The sequence below is a fragment of the Nilaparvata lugens genome, chromosome 3 (assembly GCF_014356525.2).
Source record: "Nilaparvata lugens isolate BPH chromosome 3, ASM1435652v1, whole genome shotgun sequence".
Taxonomy (NCBI): domain Eukaryota; kingdom Metazoa; phylum Arthropoda; class Insecta; order Hemiptera; family Delphacidae; genus Nilaparvata; species Nilaparvata lugens.
In genome coordinates, this window is record NC_052506.1 from 94,354,002 (window position 1) to 94,381,812 (window position 27,811).

The 27,811-nt window shown below is 36.2% G+C and overlaps 2 protein-coding genes across 7 annotated transcripts in view; one reads left to right on the forward strand and one right to left on the reverse strand.

Moving 5' to 3' along the window:
• Nucleotides 1-26,861, reverse strand: part of LOC120350655 — a 43,338-nt gene extending 16,477 nt beyond the window's left edge. The window contains exons 1-3 of one of the 4 annotated variants that reach the window (XM_039425129.1): nucleotides 26,699-26,861; nucleotides 26,336-26,433; nucleotides 6,447-6,561 (exon numbers count right to left, since the gene is read on the reverse strand). In XM_039425129.1, the coding sequence (XP_039281063.1) occupies nucleotides 6,447-6,561; nucleotides 26,336-26,424 (204 nt within the window). In that variant the 5' untranslated portion in view covers nucleotides 26,425-26,433; nucleotides 26,699-26,861. Of the gene's footprint in view, nucleotides 1-6,446; nucleotides 6,562-7,267; nucleotides 8,137-26,335; nucleotides 26,572-26,698 lie in introns of those variants that run through there. The other 3 variants (XM_039425131.1, XM_039425132.1, XM_039425130.1) reach the window with 3 other exon arrangements.
• Nucleotides 3,064-27,811, forward strand: part of LOC111049630 — a 311,297-nt gene continuing 286,549 nt past the window's right edge. For 2 of the 3 annotated variants that reach the window (XM_039425126.1, XM_039425128.1), the window contains exon 1: nucleotides 3,064-3,227. In XM_039425126.1, the coding sequence (XP_039281060.1) occupies nucleotides 3,069-3,227 (159 nt within the window). In that variant the 5' untranslated portion in view covers nucleotides 3,064-3,068. The remainder of the gene's footprint in view (nucleotides 3,228-27,811) is intronic. The other variant, XM_039425127.1, reaches the window with a different exon arrangement.

Here is a 27,811-nt window from a genome sequence, read left to right on the forward strand (position 1 = left end):
AACTCTTAGTAATTATTATTTAGTAATCAATAAGAATTATTAAAACTGGCTTGGATTCCAAAGCTGATTGATATAATGTATAAAACAATAATTGAACTTGTGAGAGGTACAATTGTCTATATTTCAAGTCAGATTGAGAGCCTTTAATTTGATAGAATTCTCAATTTAGATGTCTGAATAGCATGAAATTATTTGAGCTCAGGAGAGTTTTTTGAAATTACAAGAATCTACCCTCCACAAAGGAAATTGAAAATATCTCTGAGAAATTGCATTTTATTTATATTACATGTAGGCTATGGACCAAAAAATATGAGGTTGAGAATACAGTCGAACCTCTCTATAATGAACCTCCACTTGACGAAATCCTCTACACAATGAATTTTTACCTGGTCCCATCACATTTTTGAGTTTTGGCTGCTTATTTACCTCTATTTGGAGCTCTCAACAACAAAGTTTTCTCTTGACTTCAACATACAAAATGTAGTGTGTATAGGAAGCAGACAATCATTTTCAAGGAATTGTTTAGTTTCAGCAGGAAGGTCAATAGACTGAAAATAATGGCAATTCAGGTAGGAAGAAGATGGGTGATGGACAGTCAATAGAAGTTGAAAGACATGTCAGAAATTGAATGCAAGTTACTCTAAATTAGATTTCAAGAACTTGTCATTTGTGGACCAGGCAGGTGAATGACTGGACTTTCTAAATCTTGCTTTTGTCACACATTTCAATTCTTTGAACTGACTAAGATGATGATGGTTATGACGAACTTGAGGAGAAGAATCCGTCAGATCAAGAAGTTCTAGAAGCTTTCAAAATTATCAGGCAAGGATTAAATCTGAAAAATAGTGTATCAGCCTTTTTATGTTTGACTGTTTGAATAGATGTGAGTCATTTATTGAACATTCGTTTTATTCAAATGCAAAATTCAACCGAAAATTACTCACTTTTTCAATAAAACATTAAAAAATAGAGAGGTTGAGTTATGATAGTATTTATAGTGAAGTTATTGACAAAATTACTGTATATTGCGTTCAATTTAATACAGTAGTGGTGTAAAAAGTACCTAGATTGAAATTATTTGAGCTCAGGAGAGTTTTCTGAAACTAGGAGAATCTATCCTCCACAAAAAAAATGAAGAAATTGAATTTTATTTATATTACATATAGGCTATGGACCAGAAAATATGAGGTTGAGAATATTTTCAAACTTGTGTTACATGATAGAAATGAACATATGTGAACTTCATCTGTAGTGGGAGTACTTCTCATTTAAAAAATACTGAATGTGAAAGACTCAAATCTCATTCAAATTGCACTGGAGTTTTGCCCTCTTTTTGAATCATAATGAGTGTTCTCAATTATTGACTATCTATTGAAGATTATTGAAAACCTATTGGAGATTAAAAACCTCTTGACATTACTCATTTATCTGAAGTTGGTTTCCTATTGACGAACCTCTAAATATAGATGATTTCTCTTATGTTTCAGATGTTATATATTCCGAATAGTTATAATGAATAATTATAAAGGATAGCTCTGCATATCGATCATGGAAATCAATGTATTACATATTCACCATTGTACAATGATTATGTCAAGTCACTCATTTCTTGAGTTCAATTTAGCTTCAAAATCAATGGAGAATTAAAAGAGGGTAAAAATTTCTCCACTTGAAAAAACTTTTCAATTCCTGAATAAACTATTTTCTCTACAGGTTATGTCCCCCTTATTGTTCATCAGAATCAGCTTCATTAAATGATTCATTGCTGATTGATTAGTGGTGGCTTCTATATTATATATATCCCTTTTTTCTAAATCAGTGGATTTCATGGGAGAGCATTATTGTTGTCATTCATTTGTTAACATTTTCCACCGCCTTCTAGAAAAATAATAATTTTGATTCAAGTTATGCCATTATAAAAGTATAGATGGAGATTCAACTATACGTTTCCATGAATTACACTCAGTATTCTGGTGCCTGGTTTAACATACTTCTATACACCTCACATCAATTTATCATCGGTGCTGAGTTAGAAAATGAATGAAGTTTACTGCTTTGTCTAATCACAAACCCATTTCTTCCAACAGATACTGACCTTCCAGATACTGACTTCTGATACTGACTTTATGTATCTGTAACCAAACTAGGGGTTGGGGTGGTGCGGCAGAAAAACAAAGATGTCCGACAAATGCTTATATTCTACGCCCTTCTCCTTTGGGGCACAAGGGTGGCCTTGCCAAATTCTCTTATTAACTGACTGCAAGAATAAAACTATCTTAACAGAATATAATTACTATGGTTTCTGAAACTCCAAAAATCATACTACTAATCTTGATGAATCTGCTTTCAATAGGGTCCCTCCATCAACAAAGATGGCCACTACCAGAGGGGGGCACCCCTCCTGGCTTCCTATTGGTTTTGGAACAAAATGACCGACTGTATGGTGGGTTGGTGGAGAGGGAAAAACCACCATTTAAACCCTCCTGGCTTCCTATTAGGTGGGGGAGGGGCTATGGTGGAGGACAAAATGACTGATTGGGTGGAGGAGGGGGTTGGTGAGAGAGATGGAGGGGAACAACCACAATTTTGGACACGCCCTTCTGCCCTCCTATTAGTTGTGGAAGGAGCTTTGGTGAGGGGCAAAATGGCTGACTGGTGATGATGGGGGGTTGTGGGGAGTATGGAGGGGTTAATTCTGTCATTTTGGACACACCCCCAACCAATAGGAAGCCAGGGGGCGTTGTCAAAATGGCCTACACTATAGCTGGTGATGGAGGGGGGTGAGGGAGCGGGGTTTTAGACTACACTCCTCGGCACCTGTTGGCCTTGTGCAGAACTCTCATGTATACACTACTTTTACTTATTAACATCTAGACTCTAGATGATGATATTCTTTTACAATCATCCATCACAGTACAAAATTCTTAATTGAATACTTTAATATTATCATAATTTATTGGTATGACTTTCAAATGTTATGAACACATGGACAATACATACTCCAAACTCTGATTTCAGAGATTCAAAATAATTCTATGAACATTTTTTTTTATTCAAGCTGTGAAATAATGAAGGAATCAAAAGAAAAATTCTACCCAAATTTCAAGATTCTCAAAACCAGTGAGATGGTTTACAGAGCTGATGGATTGAGAGATGCCTTCAATAGTGCTAAGTATTTACAATTTGAAGGGAATGAGATTTGGGAGTGCAAGGTACCAGAAATGAGGGTGAGTTATACACATAATTATTGATGAACTCTTATGAGATGATCTAGGTTTATAGTCTTCAGAATAGAATGAAATCAAACTAAAATATTCTATTTACTTTTTTTTCTAGCCTACTATTGCTATCTAGTCATGAGACTAATGAGCAAATTTTATCAAACCCAGCCCACTAAATAAAAATGAAATACAGTAGAACTCTCACTATAATCTCTTACTGCTAATGATAATATTATGTACAACCTAAATAACTGTACTTGAAAGCATGATTATATTGTTTTACTCAATCACTGCTCTGATTTTCCACTTGGAACCACTTGTACTACAATAATTCAAATGGCTTCCTCCTTTTGAGCCTCCGCATCAATCCTCAATTGTCAGCAGCTGGATGGGTTACCTCGACGTTGTTGTGTTGGTGGAGCCATGCTTCATGACTCTCTGCAAACTGCTGAATCTCACAGGATACAAGCTTGACTCCCAGATCTCTATGGATGTCCCTGTTCCGCATATAACAAGAAGCATCAACGATGTTTCTGAGCACTTTGTTTTGGAATGGTTGAATGATGGCAATGTTACTCAATTTGGTGCAGCCAAAGTTGGATACCATAGGTCCAGACAGGTTTGAAGATCGGTTTGTACAGGAGAACTTTGTTTGACATATTGAAAGTGATGAGTTTCTCCCAATAAGCCAGTACAATTTCTTGTACTTTATGGTGATCTCTTCTTTTTTCTTTTTGACATGCTCTTTCCAGTGAAGCTTAGCATCAAGAGTCATGCCTATATTAGATATATTGAGCATTGCTAAACATTCTTCTTTTCTATTGGAATAACTAGGTGGGCAGTAGACAGCTGCAACTACAAATATATAATTTACTGCTTGTACAGATATGTATTAATTCTCTCAGTTTTTATTTTAACTTCTTTGTCATGTTGAAAGTTCTCTCTAATGATGATTGCACTTCCCCATCTTGCAACATTGTTAGGGTTTGGGAACACCCTATTATTCTATTTACTTAAAGATAAATTAGTATTTTTTCTTGTAGGAGGAGGAGAAAATAAGTAATTGAACAAGATGAATGAGAATACTAGTACTCAATAAAATGTTCAACAAATTACATTATGAGGTGGAAAAGTGATTACACAAATATTGTCAAATCCACAAAAATAGTTTATTTGAAACCAGACTTGAGTTTCAACACCATACTTGGCATCATCTTCATTTTTTACCTCATCATTACGGACTATGTGTTATCTAAATTTGGGAGAGGAATAGCACAAGGTTGCCTTATTTTTCCTCTTCCTATCAATTTGATAATGTACTTATTGTATAAATGAATAAATAAATCTCCACAACATTTCTGAAGACAGTATAAATTATTACACTATATTCCAGAACTGTATAATATTGATCAAAACATGAATGTATGAGAAGTTGTGCGGTCCTCGTTCCTCTCTATGGACAAAATGGGGGCAGTCAGAAGCGTTCTAGATGCATTTCTCAATTGAAGGAAAACACGATACGGTACTGTTAGGCAGAGCATACATCATATGTATGTGCAGTATGAACTCAATAATCAACTGCAGTTTACATGTATTGGGTTTTCAAGAAAGCAAAACTTGGAACAGAAAAACTGTCCACTATCTCCTCTCTGGACACATCCTTAACAAATCATAATATCACTTGATGACATCAATACAACAATTTTAGAACTGTATAATTATTCATTGTAATAATAAACTCATTAAGATTGTATTTTATTTCATCCATTCCATATCATTCTATGAATGGATTAAGAAATGAATATATTTTATGACAGTATAAGAAACTAAAATTTTAAAGGAGCAAAATGCTTAACAATAAATAGGTGCAATATGTTGTACCTGCAAAGTATAAATGGTTTTTAAAACTTTTATCAATGTCACTTAAATATTCACTCACTGACACTTATTGTAAATTCCATCCTGTCAACTGTATAGAGGCCCTATTATCTAAAAGTTTTAATTTTTTGGATCTCTGTTTTAAAAATACATAATCAAAATGAATCACACTCCAGCTAAATCTGACATCTCTTATATAAACAATAGTTGTTCTGATCCTACTTTATTGACGCCTAGTACCCAGAATCCACCGGTAGATGCTGTCAATACACTACAAGAGAGGGAGTCCGGTAGCGTTTGCTCTATGAACTTCAATACACAAAATCTCCAACAGTTATCATCCACCCGGATAGAGGCAGCTGATGCGCCGCAGGCAACAGAGATGGTGGGTGTTGACGCAGAAGGGGGCGCAGAGGAACCTGCCGATCCCCCATTGCCCGGCACAGAGCAGCATCTCAGAGCACACAGCATCATGTCAACTACTGACTTAGACCCATAAACTAGAGTAATCATGGATCAAACCACAGCACATTCATACTCATGCTACAAAATGCCATGAGCAAATTGATGGATGAAATTAAAATAGAGCATATAGAAATTGAAGATTCAAATAAGAACATAGAACAGAGCACAAAAGAGACTAGGGAGGCAGTAAAGGCAGTGGATCAGAAATGTGAGGAAATTAATAACAAAGTGGAAAATTATAGAGAAGAGTTAAAAACCATGATGGACGTGAAATTCGAATCTCAGATGGAAATTACAAAAAACTTAGCAGCAAGGATGGATACCATTACATGTGAGGTTGATGAAAGGATAGATGGCATAAATAGTAATACAGAAAAAAATACAACAACTGGAAACTTCACTGAAAATGGACATACAAAAAGATATACAAGAACAGGTAAAAAGTGAAACACAGAATAATTATAACCACATATATACAGAAAAACTACAATCTTATTGACTCTATAAATGAGCAACAGCAAAGTTCACAATTACAAATAAATAGATTAATTACTGGTGTAAATGACAATAAAGAATTACATGATTCACTGAAAGCAACCATGAATGAACATAAATTTTCTTTACATTAACCTAATTGAATCTGGAAGTAGGAAATACTCGAAATTCAGTTAGCAATCAATGTCAACAAATCCAGAATAAACTGTTAGAACTAGAAACTCATATTCAACAAATTCCACTTAGAGGTCCAGTACTCCAGACGAGTGAAGCTGTAAACTCAGCAGGCATATTAAAAGGCTTGGACTGATTCGATAACACAGATCGCCATTCACCACCTAAACCATTTATTGATCAAATAAAATTTGTACAATCTCTAACACCCACCTCATGGAATATGTGGCAACTTTGATTATCCAGTTTGTTGGGTGGCGAACCTCTGCTATTTTTCCAGAGTAGAGCACACAAATTCCTGTCCCTGGATGAATTCATCGCCATATTCCTGGAACAGTATTGGAGCAAGAGTAAACAACTGGATGCATTAGCTGACATAATATCATGCGAGTTCAATTCCAAGTTAGATGGCGCATATACTACTTTTGTTACCACACTCCAATCTAAAAATTCTCAGTTGGAGGAGCCCATAAATGATTCAGCACTAGCCAACATTATATTGAAAAAGCTACCCTTCAGAGTCAGAATGGCATTGGCTACTCAATCGATAACCAGCTGTGAACACCTCATGAACCCTATGTACAGTATACAATCTGCAATGTCAGTACCTAACCACTGACCAAATCGATCGTATGGGTAGAATCAATATAATTCCAATTCAAACCAATATACTGAATCATTCTATGGAACATGACCACACGAGCACCTTAGAACCACATCTTGGTTTAAGCATCGTGATGACAATAATTCGAGGGGAAACCAATATGATGGAAATTTTCAAAACCGTTTGAATAATCAGTATTTGCCGCAGACAGGTCAAAGGAATTACTATGATGGCCGCGATTGTGTGAACCAGAACAGTAAATATTCAAGCAATGTTTAAATTCGACAGAGGCTGGCTCAAACAGCACTCTGGTTTGTGGACTGTATCAATTACATTGAGTTGGGTTGTCAATTACAACTTTTGGGTTGTCTGGCGTCGGGTAGCAAGTTGAACAATTAAAATGGCTAAGTGCACAATAACATAGGCCTACCTTCATGTCCAAATCCTCCTTGCTTCCAGAATCCTGGGTCCAGATCACGATACAAGACAAGACGACACTTGTAATAAATCACAATAAATAATCAATAGATCACTTTGCAAAAATCGACATTACGAATGTGAGCTGTTTGATTGGCTGTCAATCGGCATCTGGCCGCGATTATGCTTTGCTCATCACCGTTCAATTGCCCCCTCTACCACACAACGCCAGACAACAGAGCAACATAGATATAATGTCCAAACATTCCGCCCACCTTGGAAGAACTCCCAATAACAAAAAAAAAAAAAACTACCAATAACGAACCCTACTAGGGAAACTAGGAAAAAAAAGGAAAATATCTTCACTCCTCAGGGGCCCTTGAGGAGACTTATAGAAAAAGGAGTAGGAGGCCCACGGAAAGGAGAGGATGGGACAAGAAATAATGACTATATACAACCAATATGGATAGAAACAAGAAACAAAGCAACTTGGGGACCTTTCCCACATGTAAAATAAGAAACAAACAAAAAACTAACCACTAAACTTATTGAAGTTCCCTTCAATAAGGCCTAATCTTCATCCATAGGGAGGAGACATGCCCTATTGACAGCCCTAGTTAGACTTCCTTTTGCAGTCTGTACCTCCACCACTCTCACAATTACATCCTGTCCAGGGAATATCTTCGATATTCGACCAAGCCTCCAGTGAAGAGGGAGTAGGTTACTTTCCTTTAAGAGAGCCATATGTCCAATGTTAACATTTCTATGTTTTCTGTACAATGTTGTTCAGGTTTGCAAGCTAGATACATACTCCAATTGCCAACGTTTCCAGAATGAGGATACAATTCTTTTGAGTAAACTCCATCGATTTCTCAAGTTCACCGATTGGATTGATTCCTCTGAGTCTTTACTCTGTGTTGCTAGAGTAATTTTTCTTGCTTCCATTCAATCTGTTTGGAATTCTCATCATCATTACCGTGGGTTTGGTGTGGCCAGCACTCCAGTGGTTTGTCTAACCAATCAGACCCATTCCACCACAGAGAATTACCAATTAATTCATTGAGAAATAGTCCTCGACTAGCACAACCAGCTGGATTACATTCGGTTGACACATATCTGAATTGCTCTGTAGACAGGTGTTCCTGTACTTGACTTACACGATTTGCCACAAACCTAGCCCAACGATGAGGTGAAGACCGAATCCAACTCACTGCCACAGTAGAATAAGTCCAATCTGCAATATAATCTATGTTTATAATTTTTGAAAGCACTTCTTGAACTTCATGTAATAATCTAGCTACTAGGACAACCACACAAAGTTCCTATCTCTTCACTACCTCCACGGATGCTATATCATCCCAGTCACATCTCGATTGCCATAGATTTTTTTTTTTTTTTTTTTAAGATTACGTCCTCAAGACTCCAGTCATGGAGTATAAGACAAGTCATGTTATTACATAATAATTCTAACACTAAGTAGTTCAACCTAGTTTAGGTTTGAAAGGAATTCTTGTACACTATAAAAAGCTTCATCAACTAAATATTTTTCCATTTGTTTTTTGAAAATCTTCAAATCATCATTACTTTTCAAGATTTGAGGTAGCTTGTTATACAATTTCCTACCAATATAATCTGGTTTTTGTTCAAATAACCTACTATTATGACCCATTATATGATAATCTGCTCTGTTTCGCGTATTATACTCATGAACATCTGAATTCTGGATCACACCACTCGTTTTCACATGCATTACAACTTCATATACATACAAAGATGGCACAGTTAATAGACCAAGCTTTTTAAATAAATGCCTACAAGAGTCTAACCTATTCACTTCCCCTATACATCTGAGTGCCTTCTTTTGAATCTTAAACACTCTGTCCATATTTTGTTGAGATGAATTACCCCATACTAAAATAGCATACCTAATATGAAATAGTATAAGTCCATGGTAAGCAGTTAACAGTAGTTTTTTATCATTCAGCCTAGCAAGCTGCCGCAGGACAAATACCCCAGATGATATCTTATTACATATCCTCTCAATGTATGGATGCCATGTTAATTTCCTGTCCAATAAAATTCCCAAGAATGCTACTTTCTCTTCTTGGTCTAATTCATTTTCCTCTACAAACACATTTATTTCTCTATCCTCTACTGAATTATATTTACTTTTGAATTGTAGGAATTGACATTTCTTACTATTCATTGTTAATTGCCTTTGCTTCAAGAATTGGACAATTGACTGTACTCCAGTAGAAGCATTTATTTCTAGACTATCTAATAAATAATTGTTAAAGATAAGCGACGTGTCATCAGCAAACAACAGAGCTCTGTGATCTTTTAACTCTTTTGGTAATTGGTTCACATACAACAGAAACAGTAAGGGACCCAGAATTGAGCCTTGAGGTACTCCAGCCTGGACCTCCAGTTTTTGAGATTTAATTTTTACTATTTCATTCCCATCCACCTTGGTAAGCTCAACACACTGGTTTCTACCTATGAGATATGATTCAAACCATTTTAGTTCTATACCATTCACACCTACAGTTTTTAGTATTTCCAATAATATTCTATGGTTCACACAATCAAAAGCTTTGAATAAATCAAGAAATATTGCGGCTGCCTTCTCACCTGAATCTATTATATCTATTAGTCTTTCAACAAGGGATACTATTGCAGTCTTAGTAGATTTCCCTTTCTGGAACCCATGCTGTTCATCACATATGAAATTAATTTCTTCCAGGTGCATCAATAACCTATTTAAAACTACTCTTTCAAAAATTTTACTTATTACATTCAGAATACTAATGGGTCTATAATTTTCAACTCTTTCAGAATCACCGCTCTTGAAAATTGGCAAAATTTTTCCTTGTTTCAGATCATCAGGGAAAATACCCTGCTCTAGTGAAGTATTAAGGAGATGCAATAAAGGGTCCAGTAATTCATTTTCACATTCTTTTAAAATTTTGCTTGAGACCCCATCCAATCCTACTGTTTTTTTGTTATTCAAATTTTTTATTATTCTTGACAACTCATCTCTTGATAATGGATGAAATTTAAATACCTTTTCAATTGGCTCAGCATTTAATGTAGTTGTATTATAAGTATTAGTGTTCAGTGACTTTTGGAGATTATATGCAACCTGTTGATAATATTTATTGAAAAAGTTACAAATGTCTATACTATCATCCATATAATTTCCATGTTCATCGATTATCCTAGGGACATTAGTAACTGTATCTTTTTGAGCTGCTCTCCTATTTCTATTAATTACCTCCCAAACAGCAGAGTTAAAATTGGTACCAGTTGTTAATATTTCAGCTGTTTTCTTACACTTAGCTTTCCTCACTTCTTTTGCATAGTTTTTCTCTAGACATTTGTATTTGACCTCACTCGGAACATCCCTCACTAATTTAAATTCCTCATAAGCTTCCCTAACAATATTTCTTTGAGTAAGAATATCTTCAGTTATCCATTCATCTACTTTGTTTAATTTACTTTTTACTTTGACTTTTTTTATCGGACAGCATACACTAATGTGAAATCTCAGAGTATCAATGAATTGCTTATATTTGTAATTTAGGTTACAACTGTTATAAACACTACTCCAATTTTCTTGAAGCAGTTCCTGCTTCAAACAATTTATATTTCCTAGCTCATATTGCTGAATTTCTTTCACAACAGTTTTTTTTCTGCTTGGATTCTGGCCCTGCAACTTAACATCTAAAATTTGATAGTTATGATCTGATAGATCTGAGCTACCTAACCTGACATTACAACCTTCTATATTTGTGAGGATATTATCAATAATTGTCTGTGAAGTTCGAGTTACTCTTGTATATTCGTGGACCTTAATTTCTAAATTATTCACATTAATAATATCTCTAATATCCTCTGTCATTTTATCCTGCCTGGCAAAATCAGTATTGAAATCTCCTACTACTATAACATTTGTGAAACGAGCGGTTGTATTTTCCAAAAGTATATGGAGCAGCTCACAAAATTTTTGCCAGTCTCCATTTGGTGACCTATAGATACCTAACACTGCTACCTCGAATCGATCATCAATTTTTAACCTTAGTCCTGTCACCTCTAAATCCATCTCAACAGAAAATCTCTTAACAAAATCCAGTTCATAAGTTTGGGTATGTTCAGCATTGCTAGTGAATATACATACACCACCACTTCTATGAGCTATTCTACAAAATTCTGATCTCAGTGAATAGCCTGGAATCCCAACTTGATTTATTTCATTTATTTTTAAGCCATGCTCTGTGAAAATAACAATGTCAGGATCCTCCTGTTTAAGAAATACTTCTAATCTGTCAATTTTGTTGCGAAGATACTGAATATTTTGATGATAAATACTAAAAACCTTACCATCTTGTGCTACTCTATCTCTAGCATTTGTAGCTATTTCCCTTTCCCTGTTTTGAGCCAATTTACTAAAAAATCGTTATTTGTTTTTTTGACTGTTTTTGAACCAGAGGATTGCAAACGGCTTTTAATCAGCTCTGCCAATCTATTACAAAAGATTACTTTGCCAGATCGATTTAGATGCAACCCATGATTAGTGAAGTTATGTCTTTTCAGCCTTTCATTTAGAAAACAAATCCCCAGTTGTTTAGAATTCTTTTTTTTTAGGCTGTCGATTGTATTATGGATTGATTTGTTTGTCGAATTGATTGCTTCATTTAATTCTGGCCTATCAAACCTATTAGGAATAGTACTTATTATTAAGTTTGTTTTTTTGCTGAGTGGCACAATTTCCTTGATTTTTTCTGTTACTTGAGGAAGATGATTCAAGTTTGGTTCATTTATATTATTTGAGCCACCCAGTACAATTAGATAGTCATTTTCATCAAAGTCTTTAGTTTGTTCCCTAGCTGACTCTACAACTGCATTAATTGATGCACTTGGCTTGAAAAAACATTGGACATCAAATTTATTTCTTAATCTTTTATCAAGGAGATCACTGCAATCACGTCCATGACTGGACGTCAGTAGCAGAACTCTCCCTTTCCTATCTTCATTTCCCTCAGCTATATTTTTGGTTGCTGTCTTCCAAACCTCACTGTACGTTTTATTTCGACCATTTTCAGAGCATTTCCCATCATTTAGGTTAGATTCTATTTTTTTGCATTTGGACGGAGGTTCTATCATACATTTAGTATTATCAAATTTAGATTTTAGTTTCTTTATTTCCTCCGACATTAGACTACATTGATTTTTTAGATTTAGTATTTCTTTTTTATGGTCTTCATCTTGTAATTTTATAATCAGTTCCAAAGATTTAATTTCTTCTACCATCCCTAACCTTCCTTCCTTAGACGTTTTTAGAGTTACTTCTAATTGGTTTTTTAAATTAGTGTGGCTACTTTGTAGTTGAGCAACTTTTTCGGCTAAAGTAGTTTGAAGAACTGGGGTTTTTGGTTTTGGCGTTTTTGAATTTTGGTTTTGGGAACGCGTAAGTACTCCCGCTATGTTTACATTTCTATTATTAACCTTCGGTGTTCTATTTGAGCTCATCTTCCTATCTAAGAAATTATATTACTTGCAATAATAATAATTGATTTATAAATGATAGGATTTTGATTTGGTTATAATTTTAGTCAAGTAAACTATCTATGTTTATTTTTAAATCTCGAAATCTCGATTGAATTATACTCTTGAAGGTAAGCATGAAAGGGGTCAAATATCCTAATGGATCAAAAATTTGTGCTAAAGTTGATAAAACATTTCGTTTTGTAGCTAGACTGGATGGAACCTTCACCCTGTAGAAGAGGTAGTAACCAATTGGATTCAATTGGAAGCCAAGAATTTTAATGGTTTTATCAGACTCCAAAGTGAAATCTTTTGCATCAATAGCGCAATGCTCTGGAGGGAGATTTGATAGGATGGTAGAATGATTGCTGGTCCACTTTAGCAATTCAAATTTCCCTTTGCTTAACAATTCAGTAAGCTGCAGTTGCTTGGTTGCTTCCATTGATGAGACTGATGTAACTAGATCATCCATGTAAGTAGAAAGCCGTAAGGCTTCAGAAGCCGCAGGGAACATTTTTCCTTCATCTTCAATACACTGATGCGTAGTACAAATGGCAAGAAATGGCGATGATGATACACCATACGACATAGTTGTTAGAGTATACTCTTTCATTTCTTCTCCCTTTTCAGATTTTGTCCATTTTAATTCAACATTATCCTGTCTATCATCATCTAACTCTTCCAAATTTCGTTTCTCCCTTTCAAAAACATCTTCTCCAATTTCCTTTTTCGGTATGGGTCTTCCCATTGGTTTGATTTCATGTGGACTATGAATCACTTTTAACTCTTTCCATAAATTACCGTTGATCGGTAAATAACTGTTGAAGGCTATACCTTGTTTACCTGGAACTTCTTCTAAATTATCTCCCAGTTCTTCTTCTCGAATCATGGAAACATTTTCTCTGACATTAGTTTTACCTTCAAGATATCCCGATATGTCCCTCATATTTGTTTCCTTGGATGGTAATTTTACAATGTATCTACCAGTATTCAAACGACAAACAGTTGATTTGTATATCTCCTCACAAGCCATTTCACTTTCCAATAATTTTTTTGTCCTAGGTGGCTCTTCTACGACTCAAAATCGCTTCACCAACTCTTCTGAATTAACATTGGAATACATGCACAGATTATTTGAGATAGTAGAACTCTCCTCTGATACCTTACCCATCAGGCAGTAGCCCCATACTGTTTCTAGGGCAGATGGTGTACCCGCTGGACCAATCACCTTTCTTCCAGTCAGATTGAAGGGGAAGTATTCAGCACCCAATAAAATATCAACCTCTGAAAGGAAAAATTCAGAATCTGCTAGCTCCAGTCCTTCAATATGGGCCCAGTACGCATTTTTTATCTGATTTGTAGCTGCTATTTTGTTGACTCCCGACGCGGTAATTTTTAATGAAGGGGAGTTCGGTGTTTCAAATTCACAGTTAGCAATTTCATCTGTCACTTCCAGTTTAGTATCAGATAATCCATAGATTGGCAAACTGTGTGTTTTCTGTACCACTAAACCCAGTTTTTTCATGCATCGCCTTGTAATAAATGACTCGGTGCTTGCACTATCTAATAACACTTTGACCTTATGATAATTGCCTTGATTACTTCGAACTCCTAATTTAACAGTTGGTAACAATACTAAGGAATTGTTTACATTCGAAAATACTTTCTTAGCTGAGTCAGTAACAAATGTTTGATGGCTTTGATCAGCAACGTCGTGCCCGTCTACCCTGCTCATTTGTTTATTACCGGCCAATGTGTTGGTGTTTTCAACAGGCGGCTGTCTCGGCTCTAAATGGAGGAGCGAATGATGACGCGAATTACAGTGACTGCACGGCTTCCTTCTTCTACAATCTCTAATGAAGTGCCCTGCCAATAAACAGCCGATACATAGTTTTCATTCTTTTACACGTTTTAATCTATCAGACGGTTTGAGATTCAAGAACACTTCGAAATTTTCCAGTTCATGAGAATTATCACATTCAATACATTTCAGCTCGCCCGATTTCGATTTAACAATCATAGCTGAAGCCTTGTAATTTCCCATAGTGGGTTTCGATTTCCCAAACTGCTTACGTGAGGAGGCTTCTGACAATGTAGATGATCCCAATAAATCAGTAGATTTAGTAGCCTCTAAAATAACAGCTTCATCATTCAAAAATATTTGGAAGTTTTTCAAATCGGATACTGTTCCATTTCTTAGCAGTCTCTGCCACTTCTCTCTCAATTCTTCAGTCAGTTTTTTATGTAAGACAAATAATAACAAAATCGACCAGTCATTAACTGCATGACCAATTGGTTTTAGTGCTGCAATATACTCAGCTGAATGAGCGATGAATTTTCGTAGTGAGTCTGGTTGCTTATTAACTGCTGGCATATCAAAAATTGCTTGCAAGTATGCGTCAGTCAGCTTGTAAGAGTCATTGTAGCGATTCAATAATAATTTCCATGCCTCAGCATAATGATCACTTGTCAATGGGACTACAGAAATGACTGACAGTGCATCGCCTCACAGTACAGACCAAAGATACATATGTTTTTGTATTGTGAAGCTTTATTTTACACGCCTCACACATGTATAATCATGTAAAGCTTTTCCTGGGGGAGTCACTCTCACCTCCAAGGATAAGTTGATACGCATAGGATGAATCTTGCACTGAATCAACGGCGTTGAGGTTATAAATTTTGTAACTGCGTGCGTGGACGCTAAGTGTACACCAGACTGATTGATTCACTACAAGATTCAATACAATTGTCGGAATCGCAGGAGGCCTAAACGCTCGCTCACCCTTGATTCTTCTTATGACAGATTGTATGGTGATGAAATTTTCATGAGTAGTATAGCGGACGCTAAACACTGAATACGGATACCTTAAAATTATTACCTGTGAAGAATGAGCATATAAAATCATACAGGTCGAGCAAAAATCCCGATGTAGATAATTTACGGGACTGCGTCTCTAATAAGTTCTGAAGGATTAGAATACGGTACTTGGACCAAATATCGTTCAGAATTTCGAGAACAGAGTCTTGCCGGGTTTTAAGCTCTATTGTAGGAAATTATATGATCTCTGGCTGCATCTGCTGTACTGTTGATGTATTCGCTCCTAAGTCGAGGTTGGTAACAGATAAAAGCTGATATATGAGCAGGTAAGGACAAAGAACAAATATCTTGATCTGACCCCACTCACTACATCCACTTAGACCTGTTCCAATATCCAGCTTAATTCAATTATTTCAATGATCGTATTTGATCGGTTCTTGATGATATAGAACGTATCAGACACAATAATTGACAGGCTTAAGAAATAATCGAACTCAGAAAATGAATTAACAAAATTGAAATATATTATAATAAAATATATGATCTCACAGTGCAGATTCAGAATATGATTTACAGATTGAAAGTGGTTTAACATTAACAAAAATGATTAGCAATTTTCTTGTACTTGCATGATACCATGCATGATCCGACAGAATTTTACAATTGATAAAAGTTAACAGTTTTGAAAAAATAGTGAAAAATGAATAAAAAATGTTTTTTAAAATTGTTCGGGATCGTGGTTCTGGCAGCAGAGGATAGTTAATCAACAACAAGTTCTTATAAATTCTATATGAATAAATTCTAGGCTCTTAATAACTAAAAGCGCTTGTTGGCGTGGCCAATAATTTAACGAAGAAAATTTTATATTTTTCTGCACTGAAATATTTTTGAAGCGTAGATTGGGGCCCCTTTAAAGTTATAACTCACGTGAAATTCCTTGGCGGTCGTGGTTTTCTTCTTTAGATCAAAATTGTTTGATCGGCGGCGGTCCAGGCTTCGGTCTCAGCACGTGGGGAATTTTAATTTAATATTTCCTTCACCAAATTAATTAAGGGTTGATTTAACTTTAAACTTTTAATTTATCGATTGATGAAAATAGATTTACAAATAACAAATAGAATAGCCTAAAAATATTGGCTCACAAATAAAACATATAAAATCGAACGAAAATTTTTACGAATAGGTCTTGGTAACTTTAACGAGGTCTTGACGGTGAGGAGTTTTTAAAAGGGAAGTGAAATGTCTTCTTCTAAGCTTCTTGCTAGAATCTTTCTCTGAGAATCTCGGTGTAATAAATTTGCATGAAAATTTGCCATTGGTAGAACGATTGTGACGTAGACGTGACGTCAGTGGCAAGCAGTAGAATATAATTCCTTTAATTACAATAATAACTCAATTTGTATAATTCTTACAACTGCTTAATCTCCTAGACATAGTTCCTCTTATACAATGTACATGTGCTAGCGTATATGATAAGGCAGGTTTGTTGTCTGATAGTAGATTAACATGTGTTGTTTTCAAACGATCACCTTTTTGGTGCCATTTCCATGCACTATGATTGGCTTAGACTTGCCAAAGAGATTCAATCACCATGTGGTTCAGTTGAAATAATAATTAATAACTTAATATTCCTATACAATTTTTATTATGTCTGAGACTGTTATAATTAATTTCTGCTGTTTTTTTATCAATAATATAACGTTCATGCTACGACCTAGTTAGTTACAATAATACTTGACATTATAATATAATTTTTTAAGTAATAAATAAGTTCAACAATAATACATACATTTTATTTTTTATTCGAAATTCTTGGTCCTTTATTGATAGTTTTTACTTTTTTAGAAATAAAATTACAGCTTGCATGAATCTGGCATGACATTTTAAAATTCGCTGAATCAGTCAGCTGTGTTTGAGCTGCTTTAAAACATCTGATCGGTAGTAAACAAAGTGTAACCTCAAAATTCAATGAGCAATTCATAAATGGTTCGTACTTTATTTGCAGAATAGTTATAATTTTATTAAATAATTCTCTAGAAAATATTCAGTACAGAACGGTACTCTTATCTAATGTACTGATAAGTAAGCTTTATCGCTCGGTCGCTAACCATTCCTTTAGCAAATTCTTTCATTTTAAAAGGTAATCACAATTTTCCTCTCTTCTCATGAGGTCTATTTAAAAAATTCATCACAGTATGTCAGCAATTTGACCATTATTATGAACCATGGCTTCGAATAAATCTTGAAATTGACTCCAAATCTTCAAATCGCCGTCAAAAGTCATTAAAGGAAGCTTAGGTAGGGCTACTGATGAGATATTTCCAGTTGTAGGTGAAGAAGCTACATTGGAAGAACCAATATTCAAATTTGTTTGAGTGGATGGTAAGGTTTCGAGAATAGCCTTGACATAGAAAAAAACTCATCAAATTGGCTCATCAAATTTTCAAGTTCATTTGTTTCCAATTGAGGATTTTGTTTGTTATAGTAGCTCTGCATCTTATCTATTATATCATTGAACTCCACCTGGTGGTGATCAATATGCTCACCCATAACTTTCAATAAATTCTTAATTTTTTTTATTTTTCGGATCCTTTTCAACAGCTTTGGCAATTTCATTAATCCATTTTATTTCACGAATTAACGCATCTCTTTGAAACGTCATGTCTTCGATAACACCCATAGTGAGGGGAAAACAGTGAGCGCTCGTCGAGAGAGAGAGAGTGTGACAAAGAGCCAAACAAGAATAAGAGGGAAAACACGAGAGCAGGGGACACAATGAAGTAGACTAGTGTAATGAACAATGGCTAGCTTATCTAACCATACAAGCCAAGCCAGCATTTCAACTTATGCTTGGTAGAAATGATCGGTTACAAGGCTAATAATACTGTATCTGTACTCTTGGAACAAACAATATCTGCTATTAATAACGAAGTAACGACAATAATCAATGCAAATAACTGCAAGTGTCCTTTGAAAAAAGTAACAGTTCCAGTTACTGTTACAGCTAGACGAAGTATAAGTCTTTCTCCACTTATCGACACAAACTTGCCCATCAGGCCTTGTGGCGCCAATGCAACAATCTTAGGCAATAAAGCTATGACACAATTATTTACGAAAATATTACTTGTTCTACCCAATTTCCAACTTAAATTGAGCCCAAATTTCTTAAGAATACCACAAATAAAGCGTATATTGATCTACAATGACAAAAACAAGCCATATACACAGAAAAACCAAGAATAAAATAGGCATAAAAAACGACAAACCTATAAGACGATATTTCAAACTTATGTCCTATTCAAATTCGATTAACAAATCAATCCCGGACGGTTGGACCAATATTTAAATTCGACAGAGGCTGGCTCAAACAGCACTCTGGTTTGTGGACTGTATCAATTACATCGAGAACTTTTGGGTTGTTTGGCGTCAGGTAGCAAGTTGAACAATTAAAATGGCTAAGTGCACAATAACCTAGGCCTACCTTCATGTCTAAATCCTCCTTGCTTCCAGGATCCCGGGTCCAGATCACGATACAAGACGAGACGACACTTTTAATAAATCACAATAAATAATCAATAGATCACTTTGCAAAAAATCGACATTACGAGAAGTGAGCTGTTCGATCGGCTGTCAATCGGCAACTGGCCGTGATTATGCTTTGTGCATCACCCATCAATTGCCCCCTCAATCACACAATGCCAGAGAGTGAAAGTAGAAAAAGAAATTGAAGATTAATGTCCCCCATGTATACTACTTCCAGAGATGACATACCTGAAATGTTGTTAGAAGAACCGAATCAGGAAAGTAAATTACAGGACCCACAGATGCAGGCTTATATCAACATTAAGTTATATGGTTTACAGATTCAAGTATTGGTAGACAGTGGTTCGCAATGTAGCCTCATACAGTCAGATCTATTCCAGCATATGAAATGAAAGACAAAATTGGCTACTCTACCACTTACAGATGTATACATATCCGGCATAAATCCAGGATGGTGGATACATATAACCACACAATGCCTTTTAGAACTGGATCTTCAAGAACATCAATTCGCTTATACTTTCCTTGTGCTACCAGTACCTGGCCCACACATAATAATAGGCACCAACTTCCTTCAACATTTTCAAACCTTAAAATTCCATGCATTCGCCAAACCTGGTTCTCATGAAGTTATGTTGCCACTGAACCTGAAAAAACATACCAAAGAAATTACAGGAATACATTTTGCTCATTATATGGAAGGCGTACTGAGAGCATGGGGTATTCATGAAATAGAGGACTCTATAGAACATATAAAAGTGTTGAGCTTAGCAACTGAGATTCATCCACACAGGTGATATCAGACGCTGACACTGAAGAATTATAAGTGATCTTCGTTACCCGCGCTGCGGCACTGCGTGCCGCAGATTTTGTTTATCCATCATATCTTTGTTTTGACGTTGATTTGTTGACATAGTCGGCCAGCTAACATATGCTGGAAATGTTCCAAATGCGTCAGTACGTTCCCGGCTATTTCTCCCACTCCTGTCAGTACGATATTGGCCTTTGAATTGAGCACTACAGTTGTCAGCACTCCGGGCCGCGCGCGGTACAACACAAAAACAATAGTCTGCACTCTATGCCGCACGCGGTACTACGCGATTTGAAAGTAGTGAATGAAGTATATTAGTGTATATAAGTGTATAGTGTTGTTGTATCAAGTGTAATTGTATAGTTATATATGTAGTAGTGTATATAGTGTTATATACACTAGTTATATCAAGTATATAAGTGATTTATTATGAGTGAACAATCTACTTACGGACAAGATGACTACCAGCGTGTCCTACAAGAGCTCTCAGATGAGGAACCGGAAGAAAATTATGATTTTTTGGACAATAGTGATGGCGAGGAAGAAAATATTTTGGTGGATAATTATTCAAGTGACAGCGAACAGTCTGCAGACGAAGATATTGTATTTCCTGAAGTAAGAGATTGCGATTTTAATGTATTCATGGGCAAAGACCAAGAAACATTCTGGCTTTCTAATTCACTTGCACTGCCCAAGGCAAAAACACCAAGTAGAAATATTGTGAAGACTTTACCAGGGCCTACTCGCGTTGCTAGGGATGCAGCTAGTGAAATTGATTGTTTTCTGAAATTCATTTCAATTAATATGATTGACGAGATAGTGTTACATACAAATCAGTTTATTGAGTCAAAACGTGAGTTGGTGAAGGAAAAAAAATTGGCAGAAAGGAAAGAATACAGGGATCGAGACTATAAACTTACAGATAGGGCAGAAATAATGGCCCTTATTGGTTTACTTATAATTTTGTCAGTGCGTAAGGGTAACCGTGCCAATGCACGTATTTCTTGGAATTCAGATGGTACAGGGATGCTGGTTTGTAGAGCTGTATTCAGCTACAACAGATTCGCTCTACTTCTTCAAGCCTTGAGGTTCGACGATCGAGAGACAAGAAGTGAAAGACAGCAGACTGACAAATTAGCAGCAATCAGGAGTATATACGAACAGTTCAACAAAAACTGTAAGGAGAGTTACTGTTTATCTGAATACGTAACTATTGACGAAATGCTTCATCCTTTCCGTGGGCGCTGTGGATTTGTACAGTACATGCCTGCAAAACCGGCCAAATATGGTTTGAAATTATATGCTCTATGTGACAGCAAGACATTCTACACATTCAACTTCGAAGTGTATTGTGGTACTCAATTTGCAGGTCCCTTTGCAGTCTCCAACAAGCCAGAAGATGTAGTGAAGCGGCTTGTACAGCCTATTATGAACACCAACCGCAATCTGACCACGGATAATTATTATTCCAGTTATCCACTAGCCATGTATCTTCTTGACAATGGATTTCATTAATAAACAGAACTGCCGTATTTGGGGTTCAGAAAACCCTCGCATCATTTCAGAAAGAGAAATGCATGCACAGCGAGTGACAGTTTGGTGCGGCTTTTGGTCAGGTGGCGTCATCGGCCCTTATTTTTTCGAAGACCAGGAAGGTAAAGCAGTGACAGTGAATGGAGACCGATACCGTTCGATGATTAGGGAGTTTTTATGGCCTCATTTGGATGGAATAGACATTGACGAGTTGTGGTTTCAGCAGGATGGTGCCACATGCCACGCTGCCCGCGAAACAATTGTGTTGCTCAATGAACGGTTTCAGGATTGCGTCATTTCTCGTAATTCCGATCATCATTGGCCACCAAGGTCGTGTGACTTGACGCCTTGTGACTTTTATCTTTGGGGTCATCTGAAGTCATTGGTGTATGCTCATAAACCCCGAAACATCAATGACTTGAAGGAGGAAATTCGACGGGTTATCGGCGAAATGGAAGTGGAAACTTGTCGTGCAGTAATAGGGAATTTCATGGACAGAGTTGATGCGTGCCAGCGCAGTAGAGGAGGACACATTCATGACATAATTTTTCATACATGAAATCGGAAGGTGAGATGAACATGTTGAGTATTTATTTTCAATTTTTCGTTTAAATTAACCTCTTAATTTGATATATTAAAACCGGCGCTCTTTTAGAATCACCCTTTATAACCACACAATGCCTTTTAGAACTGGATCTTCAAGAACATCAATTCGCTTATACTTTCCTTGTGCTACCAGTACCTGGCCCACACATAATAATAGGCACCAACTTCCTTCAACATTTTCAAACCTTAAAATTCCATGCATTCGCCGAACCTGGTTCTCATGAAGTTATGTTGCCACTGAACCTGAAAAAACATACCAAAGAAATTACAGGAATACATTTTGCTCATTATATGGAAGGCGTACTGAGAGCATGGGGTATTCATGAAATAGAGGACTCTATAGAACATATAAAAGTGTTGAGCTTAGCAACTGAGATTCATCCACACAGGTGATATCAGACGCTGACACTGAAGAATTATAAGTGATCTTACAAGATAGAATCCACCACCGCACAGATTGGCACCCAGACATAAGAGAAAATGTGACTCAAGTATTCCATGAAAATAAAGACATTTTTTCCGAACAATCTGGACTAGCTACCCACTTCAAATGCACACTCAGAGTTAAACCACATGAAACCCACTACTGCAAATCTTACCCTATACCATTTACCTACCGACCAGCCGCCATAGCCGAAATAAACTGTATGGAACAACTTGGAATTAAAGAAGAATCGACTGCTCCTTATAGCCTATTGATTGTATGTGTCACAAAAAAGATGGAACTGAGAGATAATGTTTGGACGCTAATGCACTAAATCGTATCCTAGATGATGATCAAGAAGAACCCGACCAGATCGAGCAAGTAATGCAAACCTTCCACAGTAAAACAATATACTTGACAATAGATTTGAGTGCAGGATACTGGCTAGTCCAGGTGGCCCATGAATCGTGCAATTATTTATCCTTTCTATTCAATGGACACAATTACCAATTCACTCGATTAGCATTTGGATTGCAGAATGCCATTGCTATTTTTATAAGATTCCTAAGACAAGCCATAGCAGTAGTATAAAAAGGAGGACTCTGGGGCACAAGTGCCCCAGAGTCCTCCTTAACCTCAAGGTCACCCATGACGTCATAACCTAACCTAACCCTAGTTTTTTAACCTAACCTAACCTCAAGGTAATTAAAAAAAAAAAAAAAAAAAAAAAAAAAAAAAAAAAAAGAAAAGGTGGAAGACTGATGTAGGATGATCCACGCAGGGGAGTATGTTTGCTAATCCTGATGAGCAATCCATCAATGATAAGCAAACTCCATCCACTGGAATTTCCTTCGAATTTCGACTCCTCATCCAGTAGGGTTATGCACGCTTGGTTGATGATGTCTGGAAGATTGATGATACTGAAGATGGTGTAGTTTGGAGTTTTGAAGGCGACATTCTGAAACTCTTCTTGTTCGAGGATGTTCTTATCAAGGGTGCTGCGGAAATATGTTGCCTCCAATACTAGATTGAACTTCATTGCTCCATGTGTCTGGTATTGCCGACTGATGATGTGAACAATTTTATCCTTCAGACCGCTCAGAAAAGTGTGGAAATCTTTGGCAGGTTCATCCTTGCATGCATTATTGTAGTATAGAGTCTTGAGCCGAGATTTAAATGCCTCTTCCAGAACAACAAACTCGTCCACCGAGTTTGCTGTTTGTCGACATCGTGCAGCTTTGTTCATCTGGAACAATGCAGTTGCTCATTATATTTCTACTGGTAATAGTTTGACCTATATTAGTGACATCCATAGTTGTAGGAGTACATGTTTGCAATATATATAATAAGCAGTATTATTATATTATATTTTTTTGTATCCATCATGCATAGAAAGAGGGTTGGAAGCATTGTTCATGCAGTGTTATTTGATGAAGCATTAAAACTTAATTTTTCAATGTCTAACCTTATTTATTCTGACGTGATGGGTGTAGCTGTACTGAAGGGTATGCTTAAGGATAGTTTAATTAAGGGTGGATAGTTTGATTGACTTCGAGCCATCCCGAAAAACGTATTGTACAGCAAGGACATTTGGGTGGGGCACCAGTGGTACAATTTTTGCATGCAAGGTGCATGCATGGCAATAACAAGTTGCATTGATCTGCAACACGACAGACAGGACAGATGGCGATATAGCGATTTCTATGATCTGTAGGATCTTCTTCGTCGCTATCACTATCGTCCAGCAAGCGTTGGAAATAGTTGGGTACAAGGTTGAGGTTCGCTTTCAGCCAGATCAGTGCACGCCTCTGTGCTTGCGATACACATCTAACATCCATCATTAGTGGTGGTGTTGGAGGAACCATATTTAAGGATGATGATGAGGATGATGGAGTAAGGTCGCTGATGCAGGACATTCGGCTTCTTGGTCTAGAGGATGGTATCATTGATGGGGAGGGTGGTGTACTGGGTCGGGATGGCTCGAAAATTGTTGATGGTGACCTTGAGGTTGGTGTATCTTGTGGAGATAATGGACGGGGTGGTTGGAGACTGTACTGTGGAGGGAACTGGTGGTAATTAATTTTAATTTTTTTTTTTTTTTTTTTTTTTTAATGACCTTGAGGTTAGGTTAGGTTAAAAAACTAGGGTTAGGTTAGGTTATGATGTCATGGGTGACCTTGAGGTTAAGGAGGACTCTGGGGCACTTGTGCCCCAGAGTCCTCCTTTTTATACTACTCATAGCCTTATAAATTGATGATGGATTGATAGCCTCCGTGAGTATCCATGAGCACTGCCAACACCTTGACACGGTGTTCAATAGATTAATTAGTTGCGGACTAAAGCTGAAACTCTCCAAGTGCGATTTTTTTGTGGATAAAATCAAATACCTCGGCCACATAATCATGCTCACCAGCATATCTCAAGACTTCAGTAAGCTCGAAGTCATCCAAAATTTTCCTTCACCCACCAGCCAAAAACAATTACAGAAATTTATTGGATTTTTACAATTCTACAATGAATTCAACAAACAAATATCTCACTATACCGCCCAACTCAGTCACGTTTCATCTGCCACTAAACAATGGAACTGGACCGACCAGGAAGAAAACATATTTCAACAACTAAAGGAAGCATTCCTAAATTCCACCGTGTTGGAGAATCCCAATCTGAAAAAACCCTTTTTCATAAATGTCAATGCCTCTGACTATGCGATAGGTGCAGAAATTTTTCAGGACAATGAACAAGGGGAGAAAGGAATCCTAGTTTCCTACAGTAAAACACTCAACTCAGCACAAAGGCGTTATTCAGTAACTGGAAAAGAACTATTAAGTATCATTGAAGTATGTAATAAATACAGAACCCTGTTACTCAGCAACAAAATATCCATCAATACAGACCACAAAGCCTTGACATTTTTCAAAACTGCTAAATTGAATCACAACCGTTTATCCAGATGGTTTCTAGCACTCCAAGAGTATGATATAGAATTAACATATCTATCTGGAAAGAAAAAATCAGACTGACGACTTTCTATCCCGTGAAATAGACGCCACCTACTGCCAGGATATTAAACTAAAATATTTTGCTGTAAATGACCAGGAAAAAGCATACCATACCCTTCAAATATCAAGCCATGTATCCATACCTCCACTTTGACCCCAGAGAAGATTCGTATTGCCCAACATGAAGAAGTAAAGTTGTCTAGAATTCATGAACTAATGGAGGAAGGAACTTCAGAACCACCCGACTACCTATGGCAATACACATGCTACAGGGAGTTCATGTTTCACCGACCCACTAAAAACCACTACAACTGGTGCATATTAATTCCCCCAAGTATAGAAACTGAATTAATAAAAGAAGCACATAAACGTATCGGCCATTTTGGAGCAAGGAAGACACTACATATGTTGGAAGAAAGTTGTTACTTCAAGGGCATGCATAGAAGAGTGGCCAAGATAGTAAGAGCTTGCAACATATGCCAGATAGCTAAATATCCCCGCTATCACATTAGAGGTAAAATGAATCCTATCCTGCCCTATGCACCTCTGGAATTGATGTGACCTGACATATATGGCCCACTACCCATGGCCCAAATACAGGAAGAAATATATATTCGTCCTCACATGTATTTTTTCGAAATATACCATGCTATATTATAGCAGAAGTAGGTAAATTAACAGGAGAAGCATTAGCTTGATGTGTAACAGGAAGATGGATCAACAAAATCGGTAAGCCTGAACGCATATATTATCAGATAATGCTACCTACTTCTGCAGCAAACAATGGAAGGAAATACCTGGCTGATATTGAATGGGCTAGAATTTCCATGTATACTCCCAGCACTAATCCTGTGGAACAACGTATGGCGGAGATCTCTTGATTCATGCAAATGTACTGCAATACAAAACACCAACAATGAGTTAAACTCTTACCATTCTTAGAGGAATGTTATAATAACAGTATGAATGAAAGTACTGGTTTCACACTGTGTGAAATCATCTTTGGCAAAAGAAATATTACATTCATAGAGAAATTGATTGACTTTCCAATCTCCAAATAAACAATTTTTGTTCAATACAACAAATAATTTGTTTTCAATATAATTATCAGTAAAACAGTTTACAGGATGGAATAATAGAAATAAAATTAATATATTCACCTCAGAATGTAAAAAACCCAGTTGTAATGTTATCCCAGCTCAAACGAAATGGAAAATGTGACATATGAAATGAAGGAAGCAGAACTATTGTATTATTCCAATGCCAACTAAATCGAAATCAACAGCCACTGTAAACCAGCTGATAGAAAATGAAATTAGTTCTTAGCAATTATATGTATTATCTATGTATTTAATTAGGGTCCATATATTTATATATGTAATCACAAAACCCTCAAACAAATCAAGTTACCATGTTATTTTGTAGACCAAAGAACCGACAATGTTGTACCTGATGGAAAGATGTAACAATAATCTAGTTCTATTAAATGTTGATTATGTGAGACCTAAGAAGTAATAATATAAAAAAAGAAGCCTATAATGAGGAAAAATGAAGTATTTATTGTAGCGAGAGTCAAGAATAGTTGTTGAACAAATTGTAATAGAAACAGTTGGTAGCGCTGTTGAGCGGTAGGCTCAAAAATTGTTGTATTATAGCATTATGTGGAAGGAGATGAAATTGATGTTAAATTTATGGTGATTATTATTTGTGAGGAGAAAAATGTTTGAAGGAAAGAAAGTATGTATTTTAGCAGAAAAAAACACAAAAAACATGATAAAAAATAAAAGGGAAGTAGGATTTAATTTTTCTATGCACATTAATACGTTCTGTACACTCGAGCCAAATCTGATTGTTTACCAATCAGAGTGGAGTATTTGCTTGGCGCTGATAATATTTAATTCAAAATCTCCACGTGGTCTTTATTGGAATTATAAAAATTTGTAATTGTTGTGGAATGCAAGAAAGACTGCAATAAGAATAAAATTAAAGTTAAGGATAGAAATATTTGTGTTTAATATAGTAATATGCTCTCGTACTGTGGACTACTTGACAGTATTTAATTGCATCATTGCGGACTATTTGTGATTCACCAATAGAGAAAGATATTTCAATTTTATTCAAATTTAGAATCGAAGGATCATCAAAAGAGAATAAGGAAAGACCAACTGCACACTTGCTTGCCAGAGACAGACCAAGACGCCAACCATCATGAGAGCAATAGACTTATTCCCTTACAAGAATTGATTTTATTTATTACTAGAGTTCAAATATTG